The 25754-nt window shown below is 37.5% G+C and overlaps 1 protein-coding gene across 1 annotated transcript in view; it reads right to left on the bottom strand.

Annotated features, from left to right (window-relative positions):
• The window catches only part of GOLGA4 (golgin A4), a 56458-nt gene that overhangs the window by 14253 nt on the left and 16451 nt on the right, over positions 1-25754 (bottom strand). The window contains exons 6-18 of the mRNA XM_088521364.1: positions 24980-25027; positions 24485-24541; positions 22333-22431; positions 21766-21904; positions 19862-20049; positions 18815-18898; positions 17816-17963; positions 11935-12113; positions 11143-11274; positions 9960-10115; positions 4832-9126; positions 3906-4027; positions 3002-3132 (exon numbers count right to left, since the gene is read on the bottom strand). Coding sequence (XP_088377490.1) covers positions 3002-3132; positions 3906-4027; positions 4832-9126; positions 9960-10115; positions 11143-11274; positions 11935-12113; positions 17816-17963; positions 18815-18898; positions 19862-20049; positions 21766-21904; positions 22333-22431; positions 24485-24541; positions 24980-25027 — 5778 coding nt within the window. The remainder of the gene's footprint in view (positions 1-3001; positions 3133-3905; positions 4028-4831; positions 9127-9959; positions 10116-11142; positions 11275-11934; positions 12114-17815; positions 17964-18814; positions 18899-19861; positions 20050-21765; positions 21905-22332; positions 22432-24484; positions 24542-24979; positions 25028-25754) is intronic.

Raw genomic sequence — 25754 nt, 5'->3', positions numbered from 1 at the left:
ATTTTGACCCATGCAAAATCTCAGGCTATGGTAAATATACAACATTCACTGAAAAAAGGTAAATGGAAAGCAACGCTCCAGGCTTAGAAAAATCCGTGTACGCTATGAGAAAATAAGAATTATTTCCCTGTAAGATCACTTTTTAGTATGTTCCTTATACCCTGCTGGAGAATAAACACACACTTCAAAACAAAGCCAAAGCTAGTGCATGGGAAGTCACTGGGCTGAGGAAGTTTTATGGCCTAGAAGTTGCCAGAACATCCACCTTCAATAAAAACTCCTGCTCAATCTCAAATGTCATGATCCCCACCAAAGTAAGTCTTTTTTTTCTTCATTCACATGATTTTTCCCAGGTCATCAGCCTAGGAAAACATCAGCCTAGGGAAAAAAAAAAACATCAACAGCCAAACTTGTCTAAGATTTCTCCTATAGGTGGTTTAACTCCTCTAGTTACAAAATACCAAAACCTGGCTTAATTAGTTGTTTCTATTTTCCTCTTCTTTTTACATTGTGAATGTGAATTCTCACATTTTCCAGACTACCATCCACTGAAATAATGCAAAATTGCATGCCCATCACTCTTAGCTACAGAAGGTGGCTGAAAGGCAAGAAAGAATTTCAACTCAAAACGATGAATGGCACTTCTGTAAAAAGCAACCTGTGAGACATTCTTTATATAAATTCCCTGAGCAGAGATTATAATTTAAAATCCAAAAATATTAGAGATCATACATGATCCAACACACTACAGAAACTTTTTCAATAATGTACTGCTCTGTAAAGCATCTGCCAAATTATGAGAATGTCCAGAATACATTCTGATTTAATTACAATTACAGATTAAGACTTCAATAAAGCCATAGTTTCGCAGTTCTTAATCATAAAGCCTATCCTGTATTCATATGGGAGGCATTACGACAAATGAAAGATTACACAGCTAAAACTAGATATTTCATTTTTAACTCACACAAAGGCTTAAGATAAGCTAACTGCAGTACAGCATTCAATTTCTCTTTAATGATACTTAATGACAGTTTAGCTGAAGAAAAATCACAGTCCTCCAGTTACAAGCTATTCTGATTGAGGAGCCCTTTAATTACAGAGACTTTAATGAAATCCTATGTGATCTAAGTGTTTATGAAAAATAAGCAGACGCCTGATAAAGCAAGAGAAGTATCAGGACAGTGCTGCACAAACGAATCGTGTTAAGTTTTATGGAGTGAGTTATTCCTGCTGGCCTTTAAGGGTGTATACTCACATCAAGCTCAACCAGTCCTCAGCAACATTAACCACGTGTAAAATGCAATGAGAGGCTACAAAGCTAGATGAGCACAATCCCTTGTTGCAAAAGTTAGCTTGACTCAAGCCAGGTAATAGGGGGTAATAACTGATAACTTTAGGGTCTACTGAAAAATCTCACCAGTTTGCTGATGCTTTATGTTCCTATTTCTAGTACAGATCTCAAAGAACATGACACACTCAGTTTAGCATATATATTTCTTAACTATTAGCTCACAGTACTTTTTAGGAAACAAGCTAACAGATTCTGTCAACTGTTTTTGTCAAAATAACAGTCACATTGACACCATTACCTGGAAAAGAACCCAGTGGTTGGGAACTCAACTTCTCAAGCCACAGCTGACAGAAACATAACTTAATTCTGCCTTCAGGTAATGATCACTAATGATCATCAGTGAGAGGCAAACAGTAAGAAAATTTGCCTAAACCTGCAAGGTTACACACTCATTACAGTATATATGTTACAGACGTGTTCAGATGTTCAGAACGCACCAAAAACAGAGAGAAATTAAATTACACTTTAAATCAGACCTATTGAACCTAAACAGCATGCACTTGAATGGCCACAGACTACATGTGCAGACAAGATGTGAGAAAGGTGAGAAATAGTCCTGGAATTTGGAATTTGTATCTATGGCACAAGCAGCTTACTTCACCATTGTATACTGTGCAATTTTTCTAAATTAGGAAACAAAATAAATGCCCTATCTATCTAAGCTGCTTGAGATACAAATAGCAGGGCTGCCTTTGGGTTTGGGCTTTTTTAATACCATAGAGCACTCAGACATGTCCAGTGCACAGCTCTTTTGGACTGGCATAAACTACAAGTTCATTTCCATTTATTACTACTGTTTCTATTAGAGAAGTACACAAGTTTTACTAAATTACTTATGCAAAAAGTTCTAAAAATTAGCAAAATTAAAGCCTGCACTATAGCTTAATGTATAGTCTGCCACTGAAAATGATTTAGTCTTTTGTAGTCAGCCATGTCCTTGCCCCATCTAAATTCCTACTCGGCCAAGACAGCAGGCATCCATGGAAGGTAAAGTATCCTCAGACTGAAGTTGGCTGCCAACTTCTGGTTGTCATGTTACTGGAGCAAGATTATATCTATTTGCAAGTATGCAGACACACTTATAGATAAAAACCCAGGCTTCACTAGCATTAAGCCCATGCAGACAGACTGCCTCTCGCATAAAACTGAGCCTCACTTTAAGGGCTATGGGTGGCTCCCCCAGAATACCAGAGAAGAGGGTGAGGCTGTCTCACAACCAAAGTGTGCGTATCCTTAAAATAAACAAAACAAAACAAGAAGACCCAACAAACTAAATCCAGTAAAACGTTCATTTGTTTAACTTGCTGAATTTCCTCATTTCAATCTGGAAACTGCTTTCATTCAGGCCTCAAGACAGACAAACTGATGGAGGTCTGCATGGATGTAAGGACATGTAAGTTCTTATGGAAGGATCAGAATTGGGGCTTAATTTTTAGTGTTCTTACATTTTACAAAACACAAACATTTTAATTCCAAGCACCTCAAAGGGATGGCTAGGTCACAAGAAGTATACAGCATGATGCAAGCAGTAGGTTTCAAAAAGATCTTTACAATCAAGAATTCTATTCTTCTGTCTACATTTACAACGAGACAAAGAAAGAAATATATCAAAATGTACATAAACCTTATCGTTTTTCAGAAAGATACCTCAATGATTTCTTCATATTTTTTCACGGTTCTTTTTAGATCATCATCTTTTTCTGCTATTTTCTTATGCAGCTGTGTTGTCTCTATGTGATGGCTTTCTATCAATTCAGTTTCTACCTCCTGGGCTTTACCTGTTAAAAAAAAAAGTCAGGTAATTAAAAAAAGCACAATTATTTTGATAAATTATATGTCACAACAGTATTAAAAAAGCTTAAAGATAACTGTAGAAGGTGTCTATTAACAAGAAATGTTATACAAACAATATACAAACAATGTGTATAAAGCTTCCCGTCTACAGTTGGGTATTAGCATACACTTTTCCTGCCTGTTGTCTGAATTTATTTCTGAAAGTTAGAATCAATTGCTAAACACTGTTTATGACTTTATCTCTTACTCTGTCTACAGAAGGGAACTGAAACAAAGATGTCCCTCAGTGCCATACATTTAATATTGAAGTGTAACAGGTTTGAGTTGTTCAATCCCAAGTAGCATTAAAATGCAAACTTACCAACCTCCTTAGACTTTCACCCTTAAAAATATGCTCTCCTCCTATTTTTGTGTAGATGTCAAAACGATAGTAACTGTGTCTATTAATGACTATCATCAGTAACTCCTACCACGCCAGATGCAGGCCTACACAGAGCCAGATCAAAGATCAAGTCTGTGGGTAAGGGAAGAACACACACAGAAGTGCTTTCTGTGTTATAATTAAAATGTAAATGTTATTTCCTAATCAAAAGAAGATGTTTCCTTGAGCTCTCTAAGTAGCATTAAATTATAAAAATAAATGTACTTTTTACCAGACTGCCAGGCAAAATCCCTCACCCAAAACATTTGAAGAAAATGGCTTCCTGGCCATTGTTTTAACCTTTATTGACGATAATTACATTAGTACTTTACTTACTGATGGTCTCTTTTACAGCAGTTTCCAACTCCCTGTCTTTTTGAGCCAGCTGAGTATTGAACTCTCTCATTAACTGCTTTAAGGTGGAGTTGTGCTTTAACTCAATGTCTTCTTGTTCACATCTGTACAAAATATCAAGAAATACACTGAGGAAATAAACACGTTTAAAGACAGTCTGAGAACAGTTTAGGAAGGTAGAAGATCTGGAAATTTTTCCAAAACTATTTTAGAATGGGCTGGGTTTGAAGGATGTACTATTTTTTGAATCCTGTGGAATTTTTGTCCATTTGCCCAACTCCCTGCCTCCCTCCTTCCTCATATCAAAGTCACCTAGAAGACACAGGTGTTTCATTTAAAAAAAATAAAAAATGAAGAATAGAAAGTAAGGAATAAATGTGAAAATTTTAGAGAATTGCTTGCTTGATAACCTCTTCAAGCTCTGAACAGCCTACCGTATTTTTTTGTACTACATATGAGAAACTCTCGATTGCACTTGTCTGACACGACACTAACTTAACAAACCCAATACTAACTTCTAATAAGTTTCATTTCCTGCTTGAGGAAAAAAATAATTTATTTATTATGGCAATACAGAAAATGACCAAGACTACTACAGCACGTTAAGCAACTACACGGCAAATTAAGAGCAATATATAATATTTTGGAGAGGAAAAAAAAAAAGGAAGAAACTTATGACTCAAGTACTGTTTTACATGGTCATGAATGAAGTCCTAGTTTCAAACTGTTCTTTTCTTGCTCTTTCTTTTTAAACAAGATTATTTACAAAATCATAGAAAAATATATTCCAGTTGTTTTTTCATCATTACGATCTTAGTTTCAAAAAGAGGACAAAGAGGACTCATCTTCAGATTGAAGTGGCTAAAAACAAAGCAAAGCATCATAACAAGACAAGGAGAAAAAATTACCTGATCTTCTCCTCCATCTCTTCTAAGGACTCCTTCTTAACCAGGTCAAGTTCCTGCTGATGCTCCTTCCGCAGAGTGCGCAAGTCTTTCTGAAGATTATTCACATCCTTGCGCAGCTTCTGTTTCTCCCTTTCAGTCTCTTCCAGTTTAGTTTGCAAGTCCTTCTGCTGGGCCTGCATATCACCCAGTAACTTCTGCAGCTCCAAATCAGAGTTAGCCTTTTCTGCAGCATTTCCTTCGAAAGCTTTCAGGCGGTCATTCCTTTCATCCAACTGTTGCTGTAAACTTTTAAGGTTTTCTTCATATCTCAAGCTCTTCTCTTCCATCTCAGTCTTGTGCACTTCGTTTTCCTTCATTAGATTATTTTCCAGCTCTCTTATCTTCTCTTCTAAAGACTGACTGACCGCCTCCTTTTCCTGCAACCTTTTCTGGCAATCTCCAATTATATTCTCCATATCAAGATGTTTTTGCTCCTTAGCTTTTAATTCCTCCCTATTACTTGCTAACTCACCACCGCAACGACCATGCTCATCCACTAACACTGAGTATTTTTTAGTTTGCTCCTCAAGTTCTTTCCGGAGGCTTTCAGTCATACATTGCTCCTCATGAAGTCTCTTCTCGACACATCCCAGTTTTTGGAAGAGTTTTTCCTGTTCGCTTTGCAGTTCTAGATAAGAATCATTACTCTCTCTCTGCTCCTTTTCATACTTCTGCAACAATTCATCTTTTTCAGATAGGTCCTTCTCTAATACATGTATTTTCTCTTCATATGTCTGTTGGACACTCTCAAGCATTTTAGTCTTTTCTTGTTCTACGGCAGTTCTTACACTCTCTACCTTCTGCAGCATTTCTTCCTCTAATTCTGTGGCGTTTCTTGTTGACCTGATTTCTTCTTCCAAGGACTCAATTTTGGCTTCTCTTTCCTGCACTTTTTGTTCCAAGTCTCTTAACTGATTTTCTCTTTCTTGCTTAAGTTGCTGTTCCTTTTCTTCCATTTGAGACATCAGTTGCTTTTTAATAGAACCAACTTTTTGCTCTGCCTTCTTTTTCAGATCTGATAACTTTGTGCTGTTTTCTGCATTCAGTCTCTCTTCTAGTCTTTTCATTTCTTCCTCTTTACTTTTAAGCATCGCTGCTTTAATTTCTTCAAATTCCCTTTCCTTTGCCTCAAACTCAGCCTTCAGTGAATCTACTTTCTTTTCAAGATTAAGCACTTTTTCTTCAGCCTCCTTAAACCTATTGTCCTTTTCAAAAGCCACCTTCTCTGCCTGCTGAAGTTGCAAGGCTATCTCCTTTTGCTCTGTGACTTTTTGCTCATTACGTGTTTTAAGTTCCTCCATCAAGGAATTGTTTTCTGAAGTTTTCTGAGCAATGTGTTCTTCTAGCTCAGCAATTCTTGCTGCTTGGATTTTTAACTCTGCATTCAACTCGCTCTCTTGCTTTTCTCTCTGGCTCTGCTTCTGTTCCAAAGTACTTTGTAAACTATCCAGATTCTCTCTTTGCTTAGCCAGCTCCTCTTTCAGTTTATTCAGCTCATCATCTTTTTTACTGGCCTGCGTATTGTTTAGCTCAAGTTTGCTCTGCAAATCCTTTATAGTATCGTGATTTTGTGTAAACCTTGTTTGAGCTTTCTTCTTCCACTCTGACAGCTTGGTCATCCAGTGGTCTGCCTGCTCAAGCGCTGATGCTTTCTCTTCACTCAGAGCCTCAACCCTGGACGATAACTCCTGCACCTGGTTTAACAACTGCACCTGATCCTTCTGATGCTCTTCACGTAACAGAGACATAGCTGCTTCTTTCTCAGTTAAACTCACCATGTTTTCAAGTCTAGCATTAAGATCATTAACTGTTTTCTTGAGAGCAGAGATTTCAGATTCTTTTTCCTGAAGTTCTTCCTTCATTGAGGTGACAGCGTTGATATTTTCTGATAACTCTTTCCTCAGCTGTGTTATGCAAGTTTCTTTCTCTGATGCTGCTTGCTGCTGATGCCCTCCTTCTTTTTGCAGTTGCTCCTTTTCTGTTACAAGTCCTTCAATGTCAACTCTCAGGGACGTAATTAAATTGTCTTTCTCTTGCAGCTGTTGCATTGACTTTTGCAAAGAACTGCTTACAGCAGAGTGATGCTCGGTTACTTCTTTAAGCTGAGCTTCTAGTTCAGGAATCTTACCCTTTTTAATTAACACTGCTTCTTTAATTTTTGTGGTTCGGTGTTCACAATCCATGATTTTGCATGTTACCCTGTTGATTTTCTCATTACATTTTTCGATTAATTCATTGCTTTTTGTTTGTAATAGAGCTTCAGCATTCTTACAGTAAGTATCTAGCTGTGCTATGAGTTCTTCTGACAACCTCTGAAACTCGCGTTCTTTCAGTTGAATCACCTCTAGTTTTTTCTCATAATTTTCATGATCTTTACACTGAGAAGACTGCATAGTTTGGACTTTCTCCTCAAGTGTTTTCAGCGTATCTGTAAGCTCAGTAATCTTAGCTTTGTCCTTCTCTTCTACTGCTTTCTGGCTGCTAAGCTGTTCCTGAAGTACTGAGCGGTCTTTCTCACACTGTTTAACATCTCCTTCCAGTTTTTTGAGCTGTGTTTTCAGGTCACTTTCACTACTTGACAAAACATCTAACTTAGCCAATGACTGCTTTAGCTGTTCTTGCACTTCCTTCAGGGCCTCCTCCCTCTTCATCTGTTCTTCCTTCAGGTGGGTTATTTCAGTTCTGGAGCCCTCATTCTCCACATTGAGGGTGGCAAGTTTCTGCTTCAGGTCTCCAACTTCCTGCTGTTTCTCTTGCAGTTCCATTTCATGTTTTTCCTGCAGCTCTTCAACCTGCTGATTGAGTTTCTTTTCCCAAATCTGGGTGATTTCTTCTAATTCCTTCCTGTGAGCCTTAGCAAGACTTTCTAATTGCTCTTTCTGATTGGATTCCAATTTTGACACAGCATCACTGATTCCAGCTGAGCTGGCATGTGCCATTTCCAATATTTTAGCATTGAACTCGCTCTCTTTCTGACTGAATTCCAACTGCTTGTTTTCAAGTTCTTTTTTTAGTTTAGCTTCCTGCTCAGTAAGTTTCTTCTTGAAAGTCTCCTGCATCTCTTTTGCTCTCTGCTTAACTTTTTCCATCTTGTTTTCTTGATGTTTCAATTTATTTTCATATTCTCCTTGTAAAGCACGAATTCTCTCCTCTTTGGCTGACAAGTTCTGTTTGAGCTCTTCCATTTGTCCATTCTGTAACTTTTTCATGTGTTCTATTTCATCTTCCTTCTCAGACAGACTCTTCTTTGTCTGATCAGCCTCTTTTTCTAGATCCTTCAATTGAGATTCATACTGTTGTGTTAGAGAGTTTACTTTTTGTTTATTTTCATTGCTCTGCTCTTGCAGATGCTGTTTCAGGTCATGTACCTGAGAGATGTATAATTCTAATTCATTCTTAACTTCATTCAGCTGGGACTCAGTTTTTACTATCTGGTCACTTAGTTGCATTTTTTCACTTTCCACACTTGTCAGTTTTTGCTGCAGCTTCGCTAGTTCCTCTTCATAATTCTTTGCCTGCTCACTAGAGATACTCTGATGGGACTGAGAGAGCTCCTCTAGCTTTGCAGACATTTGGACAAGTTCACTTTCAGATCTTTCCACAGATTCATTTAATTTCTGTTCATGTGCTTTTACTTTCTCCAAATCTCTCTCTTTTTCCTCCAACAACTGCTTGAGTTGGTTCAGTTCTTCTTTGAGTACCTTCTCGACTCCTTGAATAGAAGTTGCATGCTCTTTTAACATCATTTCGACTTCTTCCTTGTGCTGGTTCCTTTGTTCTTCCAACTTTGCTTCTGATTCTTGCTTTGCTTCACTTACTTTACTTTTCAATTCTGAGAGCTCTTGTTCTAAATCATAGCGTATTTTTAGTGCCTCTGACAGTTCAGAAGACAGTGCTTCCAGCTCTGTTTGTTTCACGTCAAGTTTTTCTAATGTTTTTTCATTCATCTCTTCTATGTGTGCACGGAAAACCGTTTCTTTCTCTTTCAGTTTTGCATCTATTTCTTCTTCTTGTCTCTCTCTCATTTTTTCTACTTCAGTTATGTGTTGTTGCTTTAGGATTTGAAGTTTTTCTGTCCAAAGCTTTTCCTGGTGCTGTTTCACATTTTCTAATTCTTCCTTGTGTTTTTCAACCATCGCGTTGATTTCCTTAGCATGCTGGGTTTTTTCAGACTCCATCAGAGTGCTTAATTCCCCTGCTTGTTTTCCGTCATCTTGTGAATACATTGCAAGAGAGCTTTCCAATTCAAGAATCCTCTGTTAGAGAATAAAGTTTTTAAAAAACCATGAATACTCAAAATGCAAAGAACTGATCAAATTAGGAAAAAAATGTTCATAATAAAAATTGCAAATGCAATTATAAGTCATATATTCTATTACTTACAATGAATACCAACTTTTTATATATGCTTTTCATTTGACTAGTAAGTTTTTAATGTTGCTTCCTTGAGCTAATTAAAATTTTATATTTCTTTGCATGGTAAACAGATATAATAAAAACCTGGAAAGAATTAAACTAATTAAAACAAAATAATGCACAGGAAATTTTATAAGAACAATTATTGGCCTTTATACATATCTACAAATCTACCTCAATTGCACCTCACACGAGATTGCTGCTTTAATGTTAAAACTCTTCCACAGGCAAAATTTCAAACCAATATTTGGAAGTGGTTGAGTAAAATAAATGGTTCTATTAGCAAGTAATAAAATCTTGCTTGTGACAAAGCAAAAGATCCTTCGAAAATTAAGCAAATTTTCTACTTACTCAAGTATTCTTGTAAGTATTTGCATGGTAGCAATATCCACAAGGTAGAAGATTAAAGTCTTAATAAAACTAAGCACGTGGATATGAACACATCTCCTATAACTTGCACAAATCAAATACATGTATATATTTTGTCATCTGATCATGTAAAAATCTAGGGGCTGACAGTATACTACTACAGTGTATTAATTTGTCACTGCAAAAAGCATTGCAAGACTTGTTTCCATACAAACCCAATCACAAAAAAAACACAGTAATTGTAAACCTGTCAAATATAAACAGAATTCTTAAAAAATGTCTCTCTTTCAGAAGCTTTACTTACAGTTCTACAAGCCTCTACTTCCTGATGTATTTCCTGAAGTTTCTTGTCACACTCTGCCTGTATTGCTTTTTTCTGCAGCTCTAATTCTTCTAAGGCAAGGGCTTCCTGTTGCTCTTGTTCTTGCAGAGTTTTTAAACACTCGCTTTGATTTTTTTCCTGTATTAAAAAAATTATGAGTAAAACATCAAAGTAGAGTTACGACACCTTTTAAAGCAGGATAATGGGCTATTTACAAAGCAGTTAACAGGAGATATACACTAATCCTCTGTATTTTCTCCACATACACACAATTTGTATTACATTTGTGAAAGTAAAACTATTGCAAATGATTGCCACTTTTTCTTTTCACCCATAAGACTTATACTCTTGTTTGTATGAGCAACATAAAGCTACTCATTATTTCATTTTGGATTGGATTACAACTATTAATTGAAAGCAATTCCTTACTGTACTCCTTAGAGGAGTAAAGATCTACCCTCACTTGATTCTATTTAACAATCTATTTTTAAGTTTCTATCCCTTATAATTAAAAATAACCTTAAAAATAGGCAAAAGAATATCATGAGAAAGGAATTATCAGGGTCATGCAGTTCTAGTCACCCAACCACCACAGAGATCTCGAGCCCAAAACAATATCTAATGTCTGTTAGGTAAAATTGCCTGACGATCTCAAGCAAGCTACAGGTTACAAAGGACAAAGAACCCTAATGGTCCCTGCGGGCCTGATCTAGAACAAAATTACTCCCCAAAGTCAAAAAAAAAAATGAACACACACCCCTGACTACCTGAATTAAGGCACAACAACTAGTCAATAGAATGAGCACCTTCTGGTAACACCACCGATTTTTTTCTAGTTGCTGCAACCAATCTCCAGTGACCCAGAGAGGCTCGAAATCTAATACAAAGGTAGTTTAAAAAACAAAGTTTCCACAATTCACAACTGTCAGTGGACAACTATGGTGATTATTTATCACTATTCAGCCTAAAGCACTACAGCTGATTTCCTTTTGTGCTGCTGAGGCCTCTGAGCATCTTGACTTATGGAGGGGACCTCTATCTTTGAATGGACTCCAACTGTGGAATGGGGTGAGAAAAAGACGTGAAATTACCATACCACCAAGAAATATCTAGTCCCACCTCATACTTATCGAAGTGACTTTCTACACATTTTAGAGATGCTTACAAGAGCTGCCTTCATCTGCTCCTGGAACTCCTTTTCTTGGGCCTGCAATCTCTCATTTAGTTCCTGATCTTTGGTAGCCATTTCTTTTTTATGGAATTTTTCTAGTTCAGCAACACGCTCTTCTGAAGACTTCTGTGAATCAAAGTCAAAAAGAACTCACTCTCAAAATACTGAATAATAAGAAAACACTCTTATTTTGTTGTAAGAAAGGCAATGCAACCATAAGGGACACCAAGATTGTCCTTTTGTTTCCTTTAGATGAGTTACAACGACTAAATAGGCTTACTATTAAGCCCTATCAGATGTTACCTACAAGCCTTAAGCCATTTATCTTCTTTCTCAAGTCTTCCACAGAAAATACCACATTTTCTAAACACTCTTCCACAAAGCTGAATTCAGTTTCACTGAAGACTTTGGCCTGTAGCTTTTCTTTCTGTTCTTACAAGTTTCACAAGCCAGAAGTTCAAATGTTGATAGTCCTGTACACTGACTGCTTTTAAGGTTTCTCTTCACTTTTAATAAATAATTTTATTAAACACTTTGAAACTTAAAACAATATTTTTCATTTTACAAAGTCTTTAACACGCCGATTTAAAATATTTAGCAAAAATATCCATCTAGAGAATTTTCTATACCATCTTCAGCTTTAAGTAAATTTAAATTTCCAGAACCTTTTAAGTAACAACATTTTTTAAAAGTTCTGATAAACTAATGTAGTTTACAACTATAGTTTTAGCTGTTACTGAATGATTAGATTAAAGCCAATAAAACAGAATGAGTTTCAGCTTTTACCTTCATAATCTCAACCACCTCTTGTTTCACTCTGGTTAACTCCTGTTGAAGATTTACCCTCTCTTCTTCACTTGCCTTTTCTACTGCTTTGATTTTTTCATCCATTTCTGCCTGCAATTTTTTCCGTGCTTCCTCTGTCTTTTGGGCAATACTTAGAGCCTTCTCAAGCTCTTCAAAAGCTGCAAAGAAAAAATAAAAAAGATATGTGACAGTCAAGAAATAGCTGTGCTTCTTGATACAGGTACACAGCTTCCCCATAACTGCAAGTTACACACCTAACACCAGAATGAACCCAAAAATCCATCAAGAATTCACTTGGCTTTATTATCTAGATAGGCAAGAGATCTCACAAGCTGCTGCATATCCTTTGGTTACTTTCAGAATCCAATACATTCTATCGTTCCTATTCCTTCCCCTATATTAACAATAAAATATAAACCATAAAAATAAAACTATGGCTCTTCTTCTGGCTGTATGTGTCTGAAGAACACACACATAAGAAAAAAAAAAAAAGCTGCATGACAAGAAGGCAATTCTCAAATTCTTCTTCCCCTAAAATTAGATAGAGTAGGCACAAACCAAGGCTGACCATAACGCAAGACGGCTTTTACCAAATTCCAAAGGAGTTTTTCCTAAATAAATACCGATGTATTTGTACAGAGCATTTTATTTACCTATGTACAGAGCATTTTATTTACCTATGGGTCTCCCATCTGAAGAGTACAACCCGAAGGAACTTCTCTTTAGAACTGTTGGCTTGGTGGAGTCCGTACTGATAGCTTTTAGCTAATTACACCATTTCTCTATTTATTTTTAATACTAACTACTCTCAAAACAATCCGAAGAGACTGCCCTGGTGCTTCTAAACTTTGCAATAAAGCATGAGAACAAAAAACTTATGTTTGCTCTCAAAAAGCTTGAATACCTATTGCATGTTTCAAAGATAACACTCAGGATGAAGTAATAAAATTGTTAAATACATTTGTACAAGGTGCACAGGTCTGCTGGAACTCATTTTAACTTAGGAGAAGCAGGAGAAATAATGCTACAACTGCTTCTTATTATAGGCCAAAGTATTCTAACTTTTCTTCCTTTACAGACAATCGGTTAGGTGAAGAAAACAATTTGTGTGGGTGCTGTATTACTATTATTGTTGTTGTTATTATTATTACTACTCAGTAACAGCACCCAAGTTTCTCACTGAACCGATGGCAGAATCAGCCTGGATTTACACAGCCCTAGAATTTGATCCCTAATCCCTATGTACCTCAGCAACATGGAAACCTTGGCTGCCTATCAAAAGAAAATCCAGTCTTAAAGTAGTCTACTGTGTGGTTAATTTTTTGCAGGAAAAAAAAAAAAAACGGGGACACACTTCTGTAAGATTCAAAATCAGAGTGCAAACATCAAAACTCTCTGATTTATCAGAACATACACAAAAAACAAAACTATACTTCACCAATACTTTGGACTAGCAGGGTACTAGTCTAGAAGCAGGGTGAATATGTTATTTAAACGTAGGTATGTTAGCTTTTCTTCCACTTAATCCTCTCCCAGAAAGAAAATTGGAATAGGTATACCCATTTCTAGCCTCCCTGGATCCACCACCTCTTAGTAGGCATTCACAGGAACTCTTAAAATCCCGGGTATTTTTGGTAAATAAATATAAACAGCCATTTTAATGGCGTGCGGGCAGGAATTTGAAGAGCAAAAATAATTTCCATTCAAAACCTTCTGATAACATTTGAAACTGAAGCTCTTAACCACAGTCGACACTTTTGAGACAAGGCTGCAAATACTGCTCTTTGGTGTAACTTAATTCCCCACACGAACGGGTGTTTTCTGCCCCGCACGGTATTGAGGCACGTTAACGTATGTAGCTTTGCGGTCCCCATCCTCCTTAAACAACAAAGCCCAAAGCTCCTTATAAAAGGTTAAGAACCCTAGAGACGATTGCAAACGGAAAAAGCCCAGTGTGAACACAGTGTGCGCGGGCACCACGGCGTCGAGCAGGAGGCAGCCGGGCTCCGCGGGGCCCCGCGCGATTCCCCGCCGGATGCGGCCCGCACTGTGCGGATGGAGACGGGCACCCCCCGCTCGCCCCGTCTCCACGCCAAGGAAAGCGCAGGCTTTTCCCCAGCAGAGAATCCAAGCTAAAACCTGCAAGTAGAAGCTCTTTTGTAAGCGCGTCCCACGTTTCCCCATGCACTTGGCTTTCCAAATGAAGCCACAAGCGAGGCAGAAGCTGGTGGAGAGGACGGCAAGGCAGCGAGGACGCATGACAGACAGCGCAGGGAGGCCACACTTCACACAAACACGCTCGTCTCTCCAAAAGTTAAATTGTATGCGTCTCAGGCACTTCAGCGAGGCACCACGCGGTCAGTCCCCGCGGTTAGTCCCGGCGTGGCATGGCACAAGCGTGTTTCAAACCAACAGAGGGTGAAAATGGTCCTTCCCCGTAGCCACAGTCCCTTCAAAGCAATCAGAACATGGACTACATGTCGTGTCTGTGGAAGCTTTTAATTCTCCTGTGGATGAAAGCCTGGAATAAAAGCCTGTGTTTTATTAAAATATGTCTCTTCTGGATCCAAAAGGGCCCACTAGCATCCCTACTGTTGAGGAAAGATCTCTTAAATCGAAGCATCAATTAGGTGAACCCTCCAGACCGCACTCCAGCAGAAGGGAAGCGCTAGCAAGCGCCCTAAGGAAACCCCAGGAAAGTCTTTCCAAAGCCCACCGAGCTGAGGAAGCAGCCGGACAGGAAATCTTCCAGCAGACGAATTAACTGTCAGGAGCCTGAGCCGAATTCAGGCCACGTGTGCCAGAAAAGCCGCCCGCTTTCCGCACGCCGCTGCGAGAGCGGCGGCTCTCTCGGAGGTCTCCGCTGCCCGCAGGGGTTTTGGGTTCTCCTGCTGACGGCCAAAAAGCAGCCTGAGACACAAGGGTTTGAGCTGGCTCCCTGAGGTTGCTTTGTGCATCTAGGTGGCTTTGGTTAAATGTACAGGCCAGGTCCGGAGAGTTGGTGCTCTGCAGAGGTGGTAAAGCAACAGCTAAGCTGGCCACAGAAACACCACTGACAAGGAATGGCTGGGTGAAGCAATATGGATTTGCTTTCTGAAGGCTTTTTCTGTTTTAATTCTATGGAATAAAGATACCTGTATAGGTAGCATATATCCTGAGAAGTCAGGCAGGATTCATGCCACGCATTTTGGGTAGCAAACTTCATTTTAACAGTAAATTTAGAAATCTTATAAATAGCTCTGTTGAAGTGAAATATAAATAGTATACACACACTGCAAAGCAATAAAAGGACAAAAAGGGAGCTGCAGTTACTTCAAGACAAAAAACTGCTATCGCCTGAGAAGCACAGAATTTACTTTTTAGAGCCTGGGCAAAGCACTTCAATGTGTGATGCAAGAAAGACGAGCCCTTACCCCAGTCCTGTTCATACAAGGCTTGGGAAAGGCACCATGATTCACTTATTGGCATGTGTGGATGCACAAAAACAAGATGCTTTGTGAGATTTCAATATAATGTACCTTTAACTGCAAAAAACTGAACTGCAAGATCATCAGCTTGGGAGACTAAGTTACACTTTATGCAACACGTACAAAGTAAGCCTTTTCACTACTTTTCTACACACACAAAAAAAATGTAACACTGACTTATCACAATACTTACTTGTATTAAATCAAATGCGGGTGCATTTCACCCCCTAAAGAAGCCAGACATGCAATTCTAGGCAAGTTAAAAATATGAAGCAGAAACAAAATACACTACTTTTAAACCTACAAGGTAGCATGATGATAAAGCACACACTAGCTATGTCATCTTTACCCTTATCTATATCGTAATTTAAATTAAATCAACATTTCTACGAATATAGTATTCCAAAGAATATAGTAAAATAAGTAACATTAGAATTAAAGACATTCACCAATTTAACAATAATGTGGTGAAAAAACTCTCATGTTAAGTAGGCAAGAAACAGCATTTTAAATACACAGTCCACAAATCTATAAAACTGCCTGACTGTTAAAACTGGTAAAAAGAAGAGGCCAGGAGTAATTTCAGGCTACCCCAGTATTCCTGACGGTTCTCTCAAAGGACAGAACAATTTAGCTAGACTGTTTCAAACCATATTTCAATTGTACATCACAATTCTCCAGTATGCATAAAGCCAATGAAATAACAGGAAAGAAAAGGTGATATAAATTACCTTTAGATTAGATTTAGAATAGATTATAACCCTGTCTATTTTAGAAGTAGCATTAAGTAATTTTCCAGTGGTTAAATGTTTAATGAATAAATGCACTCAAAGGTAAAGTAGATGCTGAGGCAACATCAAATTACTAAAATAATAAATACTACCTTAATAATATAATAAATTAAGATAATACTAAATATTACCTTAATAAAAAGAGAGAACACACTCAACACACAACTCTCCCCTCTGCAGTGCTGTATGCTCAATATGTTATTCACAAGTTATATTACCTGTTACTACAATAACTGTTAATTTCTCCAGAGCATCATTGCTAACCCATTTTCAGATTCAGGCTATGCATTGAGCCAGGGGAAATTACTGTACTAAAGTGGGCAAATATTAGACCATAATTAGACGTTTCTAAAGCTTCAACAAATTCTGTATTTCAGGCAGCTATGATAATCACTCCATATCTACAGAAATCTTAAAATATTCTTTAGAAAATTTTAAAAGGAAAATATTATAAAGAAAATATTTCTAGCCTTTAAAAAAAAAAAAAGACAAAAATCTAACTTCAGCTGAAGATTGATGCTGATAACTGGGTTTCCATAACTAAAAAACAGACATGCAGTCTGAAAGGGTGGGGGAAAAGAGTAACTAAGTAAAGTGTTTGTTGTTTCATGAATTTTTCAAATGCCTGCTGGCAGACCACTTACTGCTTTGTGTATTTTTTTTCCCTTTGCTGATTTTGGATGTTCAACCTGTTTTAGTGTATTACAGCATAATATTCTGCACAGATAAATTAATCTTCAAAATTCAAAGTTCTGACTTAAATTTATATAGATTTAAAATGAGCTGCTATGAAATGTATTGTTAGCACTTTTCATCACTTTTGAGAGACCTAATACGCATAATGCATATTTTACATAAACTAAGCACAGCTTAGCTTCTGCCAAAATGTAAATACTTCTGAGATCAAACAAAATTCTTTGTTAAGAACTTTGATAATGGAAACTGCTTTGCTCTATAACTATGTTAAAAAAAAAAAAAGTTTGGCCTTTTAACTTAGTTTCAAGCCAAAGGAGAACCGCTGGCACACATAATTAATATGTGCTCTAATTTCTAACAAGAGCAAGGTAGTGTATAACTACCTAACTACTCAAGTTCCAAGCCTGAAGCAATGAAATCACTGCTGGTTGGCCACAAAGAAATCAGATATATTTCCCTTATGATTACTGAAAGAAAAAGCTCATTACAGTAGTAACACCTGCTACTGTTTCTACTTCTTCACAAACTTCCATACACTTACTGCCATGCCCTCTGTATAAAGTATAGGATATTCTGATGACAATTTATAAAAACTCATCTCTTGAGTTTTCTTCCTCAAATGATACAGGCATGAAACTATAGCAATCTTTAATCCTATAAACAGGATCTCTGTTGAATCAATATCTCTAGACTATAACACAAAACAGACAAAAAATCTCCCCAACCTCTGCAGACCAGAAATGAAGTTAGTAATGATGTTAGCAAGAGTGATAGGCAGCACATTAGGAAAAAAGGGGCATGTTTTAACATCCATTCCAAACAACAACTGATGAAAGGGTGCAAAAGACCATGCTGAAGCTTTTCTATTTTCAAATGTGAAAGCTAATAATCTCCAGAATTTCTTACCAGCTTTTTCAGACTTTTCTTTCTGTTCTTTTAACTCCTCGCCTTTGGTAGTTATTTGTTTGATCCGAGAACGCAGCTGGGCAATCTCCTCCTCTTTCATTTCCAAAGTTTCATGCATTTGTCGCTTTGTCTCTGCAATCACCATGCCCTATGGAAAAGGTCCTTATGGTAAACAGCTAAAAAAGTTTTAACAAAAATCTATAACACACACCAAAAACAATTTCAAGCCAAGACACCATACTCTGCAGAAATAAAGTTTAACCTACTATTACAATAGCAGACATCATGCTAATTTTCGATGTTACAAAACATGAAAAGTTAATAAGCAGAAGATGAAAATGTGGATTTTTTTTGAAGAGATTCAAAACTCATCTAGTGGCAAAAAGAACTCTTCCAGGAATGCAGAACAATCAGAAACTTTCCCGTACTGGTACTTCTGTTTAAAATATGTGTTCTGTAAACAACCCCAAACTAAAAGCATTCTAGTGTGTACACTTCTCCCTAGAGAACACACACATATGATGGGTATAAGTCTTCTTGCATATTACAGCATCAGAAGGAACTTAGGCGCCAAAAGTGTAACAGAAAAACCCATAAGGAACAAAAATTATTCTCATTCTTAAGAAACTACAGGCACTTACACTTTTTAACTATTTTATATCTTAACTCCATCAGAGTTTAATCCCCTATCAAGGCAATTGCATATCCAGCAGCAATTAGGCTAGTCTGCTAATCACCAGGCCTTCTAAAATCATGTCCTAAATAATATATTCTTGCAGTATTAATTATGAACTAACAGCCAAATACACTAAAGCATCCATACAGGAAAATCCTAGGGTAGCTTAAATGATTTGGTCGTTAAATATGAAACATAACCAAGTCAAACGAGATGACTAAGGTGATATTTTAGTATCAGTAAGTCAGATACTTTGAGCTTTTACAAAACTTCTTCCAAAACTATAGAGTTAAATCTAAAAAAAAAAAAACTTCCCTGTTTACCTTATCTTGTTCTAGCTGTTCAATCAAATTCTTTGCATCACGTAACTGTGTAATCAATTTAGTCTTCTCAGCCATATGAAGCTCCTAAAAAAGAACCCCCCCACCAAAAACAAAAAAAAAAGGATTAAAGTGTGGCCAACTTTAAGGAAATACCCTTTTCTGATAAGCAGCTTGGGTTTTAATCTTATACAGAATCACTCCTAGATTGGCACACACCAACATATCCATCATTACATCACAAACATGAAACAGGTTAGGAATGAGGTTCTGCACTATGCCACAGAGGCAGAGCTGTAAAGCCCAGGGAAATCAAAGTGGATGGCTGTAAATTGCTTCTAAATCTCCCAGTACTAGGCGGCCTCACAGCCTCCCCCATAATTCACACAAATGAAGGCAACATAACAGCCTCCACAAGTTCTCCCATGGATCTCAGTGCTGCTGCAGTAAAATGGGCAATAATCCTGTCTCAGGCATCTGCTCTATTACCTGGATATTGGCTTACAAAGGGATCTCAGCAATGCAACATTGCAGCTGCTCACTAGTGTTCTTGGGCTGGGGAAAGATCTTAAGATACTTGTGTCTTCCTGAGCTCTAGCTTCCTGAACTAGACTAGTGCAGACAGACCAAGAGGGAGGAGCGAATCTTACTGCAAGAACTACAGCTGAGTATATATGTTTCCACATTTCCTGTATTGCCAGCCCCATACTTTTATTCTGTGCTCAACACTAACAGCCTTAAGATGAAAACTGAGGTAAATACTAATTTAGTTTTGGCACTGCACCTGCATTATCCTTAATCTTTACCCTATCTTCAGTACACTTTATCCCCCACTACCATGTCCTTTTGTGTCTTGTAGAATCGATGCCTCTTTCAGTATCTGTCTTAAAGGTTTAGTTCTGATCCATTTTCAGGTTTCTTATTTTCTCTGTGTGTCACAATGGCCTTTGCCTACCTGTCCCTCCAACTTCCTGTAGCTACTTTATTTCTGATATCCATTAAGAAGGTTATTAGTAGCTGCCCATGAAAAGGTTAGGGTTTTTCCCATACCTTCATTTTCTCTAGTTCCTGAAGTCTCTCATCCAGCTGCTCCTGAAGAGCCTCCTTCTCGTTGGTTAGCTGGGCAGAGCGCTCTTTGTGTGACCGAATCAGCTCTTTGCAACGTTGCAGCAGGTTCTCTTGGCGCTTCACCCTCTGATTCAGAGTTTCCAGTGTTTTCACAGGATCTTCATTACCCTCTGCGGACAACATACCCAACATAAGCATACGCACAGCTTTTTCAAAATGCAGATCCTCTGCCTTACCCTCTGCGTGAATGTGGGTGACACAGCCCTCTAAAGCAGTCTTGTGAACTCAGCAAAACCTCCACTAGCTACTAAAATCGCACTCCACGTCCAACCAGAAACAAGCATGTACACAGAACGGCAAATACAATCTTTCACCCCAAATAAATATCTATTTTTCTCTCTCAGCTCTTTGTCACCAAAAAAGGTAGCTTAATTTATTACTTATAGAAAGTGGGAAGCTGAACCTGTTACCATGAGCCATCCATGAAACAATTCATCAGAAAAGAAAAATCTTTTTTCCAGACAGCTTTTCAAAAATCCTTGGACTTCACCAAGCACAGACACTTACAAACTTATTTCACATTTTAAAATGCTCATTTTAAAAACAATATGCATAGTACTAACTTGAAAGGTCTGGTAAACCAGAATTTGCCAGAAAGCCTCAAGACAACACTACAGGAACTTGTCTACAAAAGCATTGCTGAAAGGTCAGAGAATTTACAAAACCTCAATTATTATACAAGCTGCGAAAGCAAACTATTATTCAAAGACATTTTCTATGCAACGGAAAAGTTATCATGATTTATGAACCTGTCTGCTGCCATTGACAGAATATTCACAAGCAGGAAAAAGTGCAAAGCGAAGCAAATCACAGCTCTCAAGCGCCAAGCAGACAGATTCCTGTTTTCTCAGGGCTGGGCATGATGTAATTCAAAAGTATTCAAGTTGGCCATGCTGCATATTGCAGGGTAAAGGCCAAGTTTGTCACCTCCCAGAGCTCTGCTCTGCTCCGTATGACTAGCATATAGGCAATATTTTACTTATATTCATATTTTTGTGTTTTATCCTGATGCTCTGGAGTCAGTAAGAGTACCTATCCTGAAAACAGGATTAGAGAAATTGAGAGAGGTTAAGTTCATGACTGTAGTTCTTGCAGGCTATAGTCCAGATACTGCCTCTAGCATAGGAAAAATCTAGAACTCTGATTCCTGGGAATTTGATATTATTTCTCGTTTTCTTCCTGAGCACTGTTAAAGACATCACACTAAAACAAATCTTTGACCTAAACCCATATCCTACCCAAACATCCGAAAATTCCTATCATAACAGATATGGACCAAAGCTCATTTCAAGATGCATGTTCACCTTAATCTAAACCCTGTCTTTCATAAAGGACACTAATGAATGACACTTTCGTAATATACCAGCAATACTCCTTGTACTTAAACAACGCTGGAAGTCCCACAATTCAAACTCCTGATCAGAGGCACACTTAAGAGATTATTCAATAGCCTGAATCTCCAAACTGACAATGGCCTTTTATTTTTTTCCAGGCAAATGAAAAAGGAAACACACCTTTTTTTCTCTAAAAATCTAGGTACGGTTCCTGGCTTACTTGGGGACAGAACCACCTAATAATATTCAGCAGAGATAGCAAAAGCCTCTGACAACAGCAATACTTACAAAAATATTATCCTTATTGAAGGCAAGATGTACCACATTTGAATTCTTATGGAAATTTAGCATCTTAAAGTGCTGTCCTGTACTTTTAGCTACTACACTGTTTTCAGATAAAAACTGTCACTCTCTAGAAAAATACGTCACTGCTGCAACAGCATGAGTCGTGGTTACAAATTCAAGATCTCTTGAAAAAGCCTCAGTACCTACCATTACTTCCTGGTTCCATAGTATTTTCTGCACTGATTTCTTTTGTTGGACTTTGAATTTGTGATTCAGATTGGCTATTTGGATCAGGTAATTCAATACCTATTTGGCCGTTCTGTAACCTTTGTTTCAGCAACGATACCTAAACAGAATGTTATTTTTATTAAAAACACAAGAATTTTAAGTACATCATGTTTTCATCTTCACAACTAGAGATAATTAATAAAATTGATATCTCTGAGAAAGGAAAAAGTATCTTTAAGTATTCTAGTATTTTTTAACCAGAATTACATTTTCAGTTACCGTAAGAATAGCATCATGAGTGAAGAAACCAGCACCAATTAAGCAAAACACATACAGTCGGTCAAAGCAATTTAGCTCAAACAGATAATAGGTACCTAATAACACAGACATTACAAATAAAAAAAAAAAGTGTATTTAAGAGTGACATATTACAAAGGTGTTCACTATCACAAAGATCCACTTAATTTCTCGATAATCATAACTTATCAATAAATTCCTAATTATTGGAGCAGTTTTAAAGAACACCTCTTCGGTAAGATATTTTACCTGAGTTTGTAGGACACTAATAAGTTGATCCTTTTCTTCTAAGGAAGCATCAAATTCCTCCTGGAGATGTTTCTTAGCTTGTTGATCCATCTGGAGCTCCTGAGAATCATAAATAAACGTCTCTCAAATGAGAACCAAAAAGGAAATTTAGAAAACTTAGGTTTTATGAAGTAATATTAAAAAAATCATTGTGGTTTAATGAATACTTCCCCAGAATACTTCCATAAAATGCATATTGCTTTTACTATACAACATTCCACACAGCATTATAATGACATCAATTAAAACACCAAAAACAAAACAGGAGAAGTCTAGATTTCATATTCTCATCTACTTAGAAATAGAACACCTGCTGTTCTGTTGCTGAAGAATTGCTTTTGATGGGAATAATGAAGGCAAGCAAAGGAAACGTTCATTTCCGGGGACTCCTGCACGCTGTCAACTTACTCCGATCCCTTGGCCCTATTACAAGAGACTTGCCTTCCTCGAAACATTTATAGGAAAAATAGTGTGTGACAAATAAAAGGGTTTTCTAACTTAACTAATAACAACAACAAATGATCAGGGAGTGATCTCTTTTCTAGCACTTTAGCTTCCACAATGAAAACCTCTCTGCTTAATTTGTAGATTAATTTCCATTGTAAGACTGTTTGACTTTATGGTATAATATTTAGGCTTGGAAAGAACAAGGAATTATTTTTTGAGGTTTTTCATTAATTTTAGTCTTAGATTTATAAGCGTCTTATAAACCCACAGTATTTATTATAAAGAACATCATTTTTTCACACTAAAATATTTTCATCTGTCCCTCTCTGTGACACACATCGACTATGACAGAAGCTCAAACCCTTGCATATTTGTGTCTTTACTTAACGTTAAAAGGAATTCTCAAGTAGGAGATGCTGTAATGAGTCGCAGTTACAGCAATAATTAGACATAGGTATATCAAAAAAGATATTAAAGCAGTGTGGGGGGAAGGCAACCCTATAACCACAATGTTTTAATTCTAGACTATATATCTTCCAAATTTGACCAAATACCAGTGAGCGCAAAACTCCATCTACCAGAGCATGAGGCTATAGACTTAAAGATCATGTTTCTCATACCTGACCCCCTTACGGAAATGGAAAAAAAAACAATTCTGACCTAACACCGTGGGGTTTTGCCCTTCCATGGCACTGTGGGCAGAGAGGTTACAGCCCACGCAAAGCGCCCAGGCAGAGGCAGACTCCGAACGGCTCCTCCATGAGGGAAGGAAGGAGCCGGGACCTGGGCCAACATGCGATCCCGTGGCATTAAACGTCGGCCTACCCGGATCAACCCCCACACGGGCGAGGACCACCAGGCTACAGCTTGTGGCAACCCTGTTTCTGCAGATCGTTGGCTGTGCGGGGGATGGCAGGAGCGGCAGGGCGGGCGTGTGGTGGTGCCCAGCGGGGGTGGTGGCGACGGTGCCCAAAGGCCCTCACGGACCCGGGCTGGGCAACGCGGTGCAAATGCGGCTGCTTCACTTTAATTTGGCATTAATGAACTGGCTGCTTTAACTTGCTCCCTCCTCTAACTTGTACGTAGGACTGCCTCAACACAACACACTTACTGTTAACACCAAATATAGTGCAGTGTCTCCTTTCAACTTTGTTGTAACCTCAGGAGAGGAAGGATCAGAGCACAACTTACCTGATTCTGCTGAGATCAAGCTCTGATGCAAATGCACTGAAACAATTTCTCATCTAAGCTATAAAGTTCATTTGAAAAATTACTTTTGTCCTAAAAAAGCAGACTGGAATCTTTTTTAAAAGTGTTTATGTTTACCTAATATTAATAGTAAATATCAATACTAAAAGAGCAACAAATCACACATGCACCTCCACTGCTGGAGCCAACAACACCGCGAGAACCACATACAGTTTTACCTACTTTACAAGGAACAACAAAGTAGCTCAGTCAATACTATGAAATGCTCTTAGAAACGTGCAAGAGAAACAGTCCAATACAAACAAATGAAAAGAACTCCCCCCCGCAAAAAAAAAAAAAAAACTTTCTGCTGGGAAGAACTTTCTGCTGTTCACAAAGTGAACAATAAAAATCTAAACACAGAAAATCCTCACTCTGCGTGGTGTAAAATAAAAGTTCAACAAATAAATGCACTTACCTCTCTCAATTCTCCAATTCTGCGGAGTGCTTTATCCTGGCTTTGACTCAGAATGCCCTTAAAAAGGAAGAGTAAACATGTTTACATACATGGGCATTAAATGCAACTTTATATATCAACTATAAATAAGTTTACAAAGAAGCTTTTTTAGCACAAGAATTTATGATTTGCATCTCTCTCAAGTCTAACTGGATATTTAAGTGCTATCACAAATTACCATCTGCAGTACTGAAATACCACCCGAATTCTGTGGACACAATACCAAACCTGCAGTTACTGGGACAGACAAATAGTAGACCCAGCTAAGGGTCTTGTATTGTTTTTTTTTGTCTGTTTGCTTATACATATACATACATGCACATGCATGCTATATTTATATTTTAAACACGCTCATTATATATACACAAAATACATATTGAAAATCCAATCTGTATATTGACTATGCATTTTAGGATTCAGAAAAACACTCGAATAACAGAATGAATTAATGCTTACCTGTAGCTTTTTCTTCTCTCGCTGGATAACTTGATAGGCAGACACTAGCTGAAATATAAACATCAAGTATAATGATGATAATGCATCTACTCCTAGCTGTCAACACAATTTGCTTAGTTATATCGCTATATTTTCTAACTTCACTTCAGCAAGGTCCCCGGATAGAAACATATATATGCACTTATCTTGTGCAATATTTGCTTTTCCATTTATAAAAATACTTTAAAAACAAAGTCTACATTACAAAGCAATTAGGTTATACCCCACGGAGCTTAAAGTTAATTTTAAAATGAAAATACATTTAAAAAATACACTTGCAAGTCTAGCAAAAACAGTTTGTGTAATACTGAATGTTCGCAGTTCATGTGATTTACATATACCCAAGGAGACAAATACTGGCTGGAAGTGAACAATATTTCTCATTGTAACTTGACAAAGGAAGTTCATGAGTAACTGCACAATCTAGTTTAATTAAAAAGATGACCACAATTGCATAAGCTGTCCAAAGCTGAACTGCATAATTGCAACTTGGAACAAGAAGATACCCTTTTCAAAACTGATTAAAAAGTAAAAGAAATCCACACTTCAAAACTTCTAAATCAAAACATACTTCAAACACAATTGAGAAACAAAATTTTGAGAATTTAAAGCAGCTCTTAATGTCAAAATCATATTTATTTTGCACTTAAAAGGAAATAAAAATTATGGATGTTTTCCCACTGTATCACTGAGGTGTCAACTTTGTATTCTATTTTCAAAGAGATTTTTTTTTAAT

The sequence above is a fragment of the Tinamus guttatus genome, unplaced genomic scaffold, assembly GCF_059628265.1.
Source record: "Tinamus guttatus ecotype Peru unplaced genomic scaffold, ASM5962826v1 Tinamus_guttatus_pri_ptg000119l, whole genome shotgun sequence".
NCBI lineage: Eukaryota > Metazoa > Chordata > Aves > Tinamiformes > Tinamidae > Tinamus > Tinamus guttatus.
The sequence above is the reverse complement of the archived record's forward strand: the minus strand, read 5'-3'. Positions and strand labels throughout refer to the sequence as shown.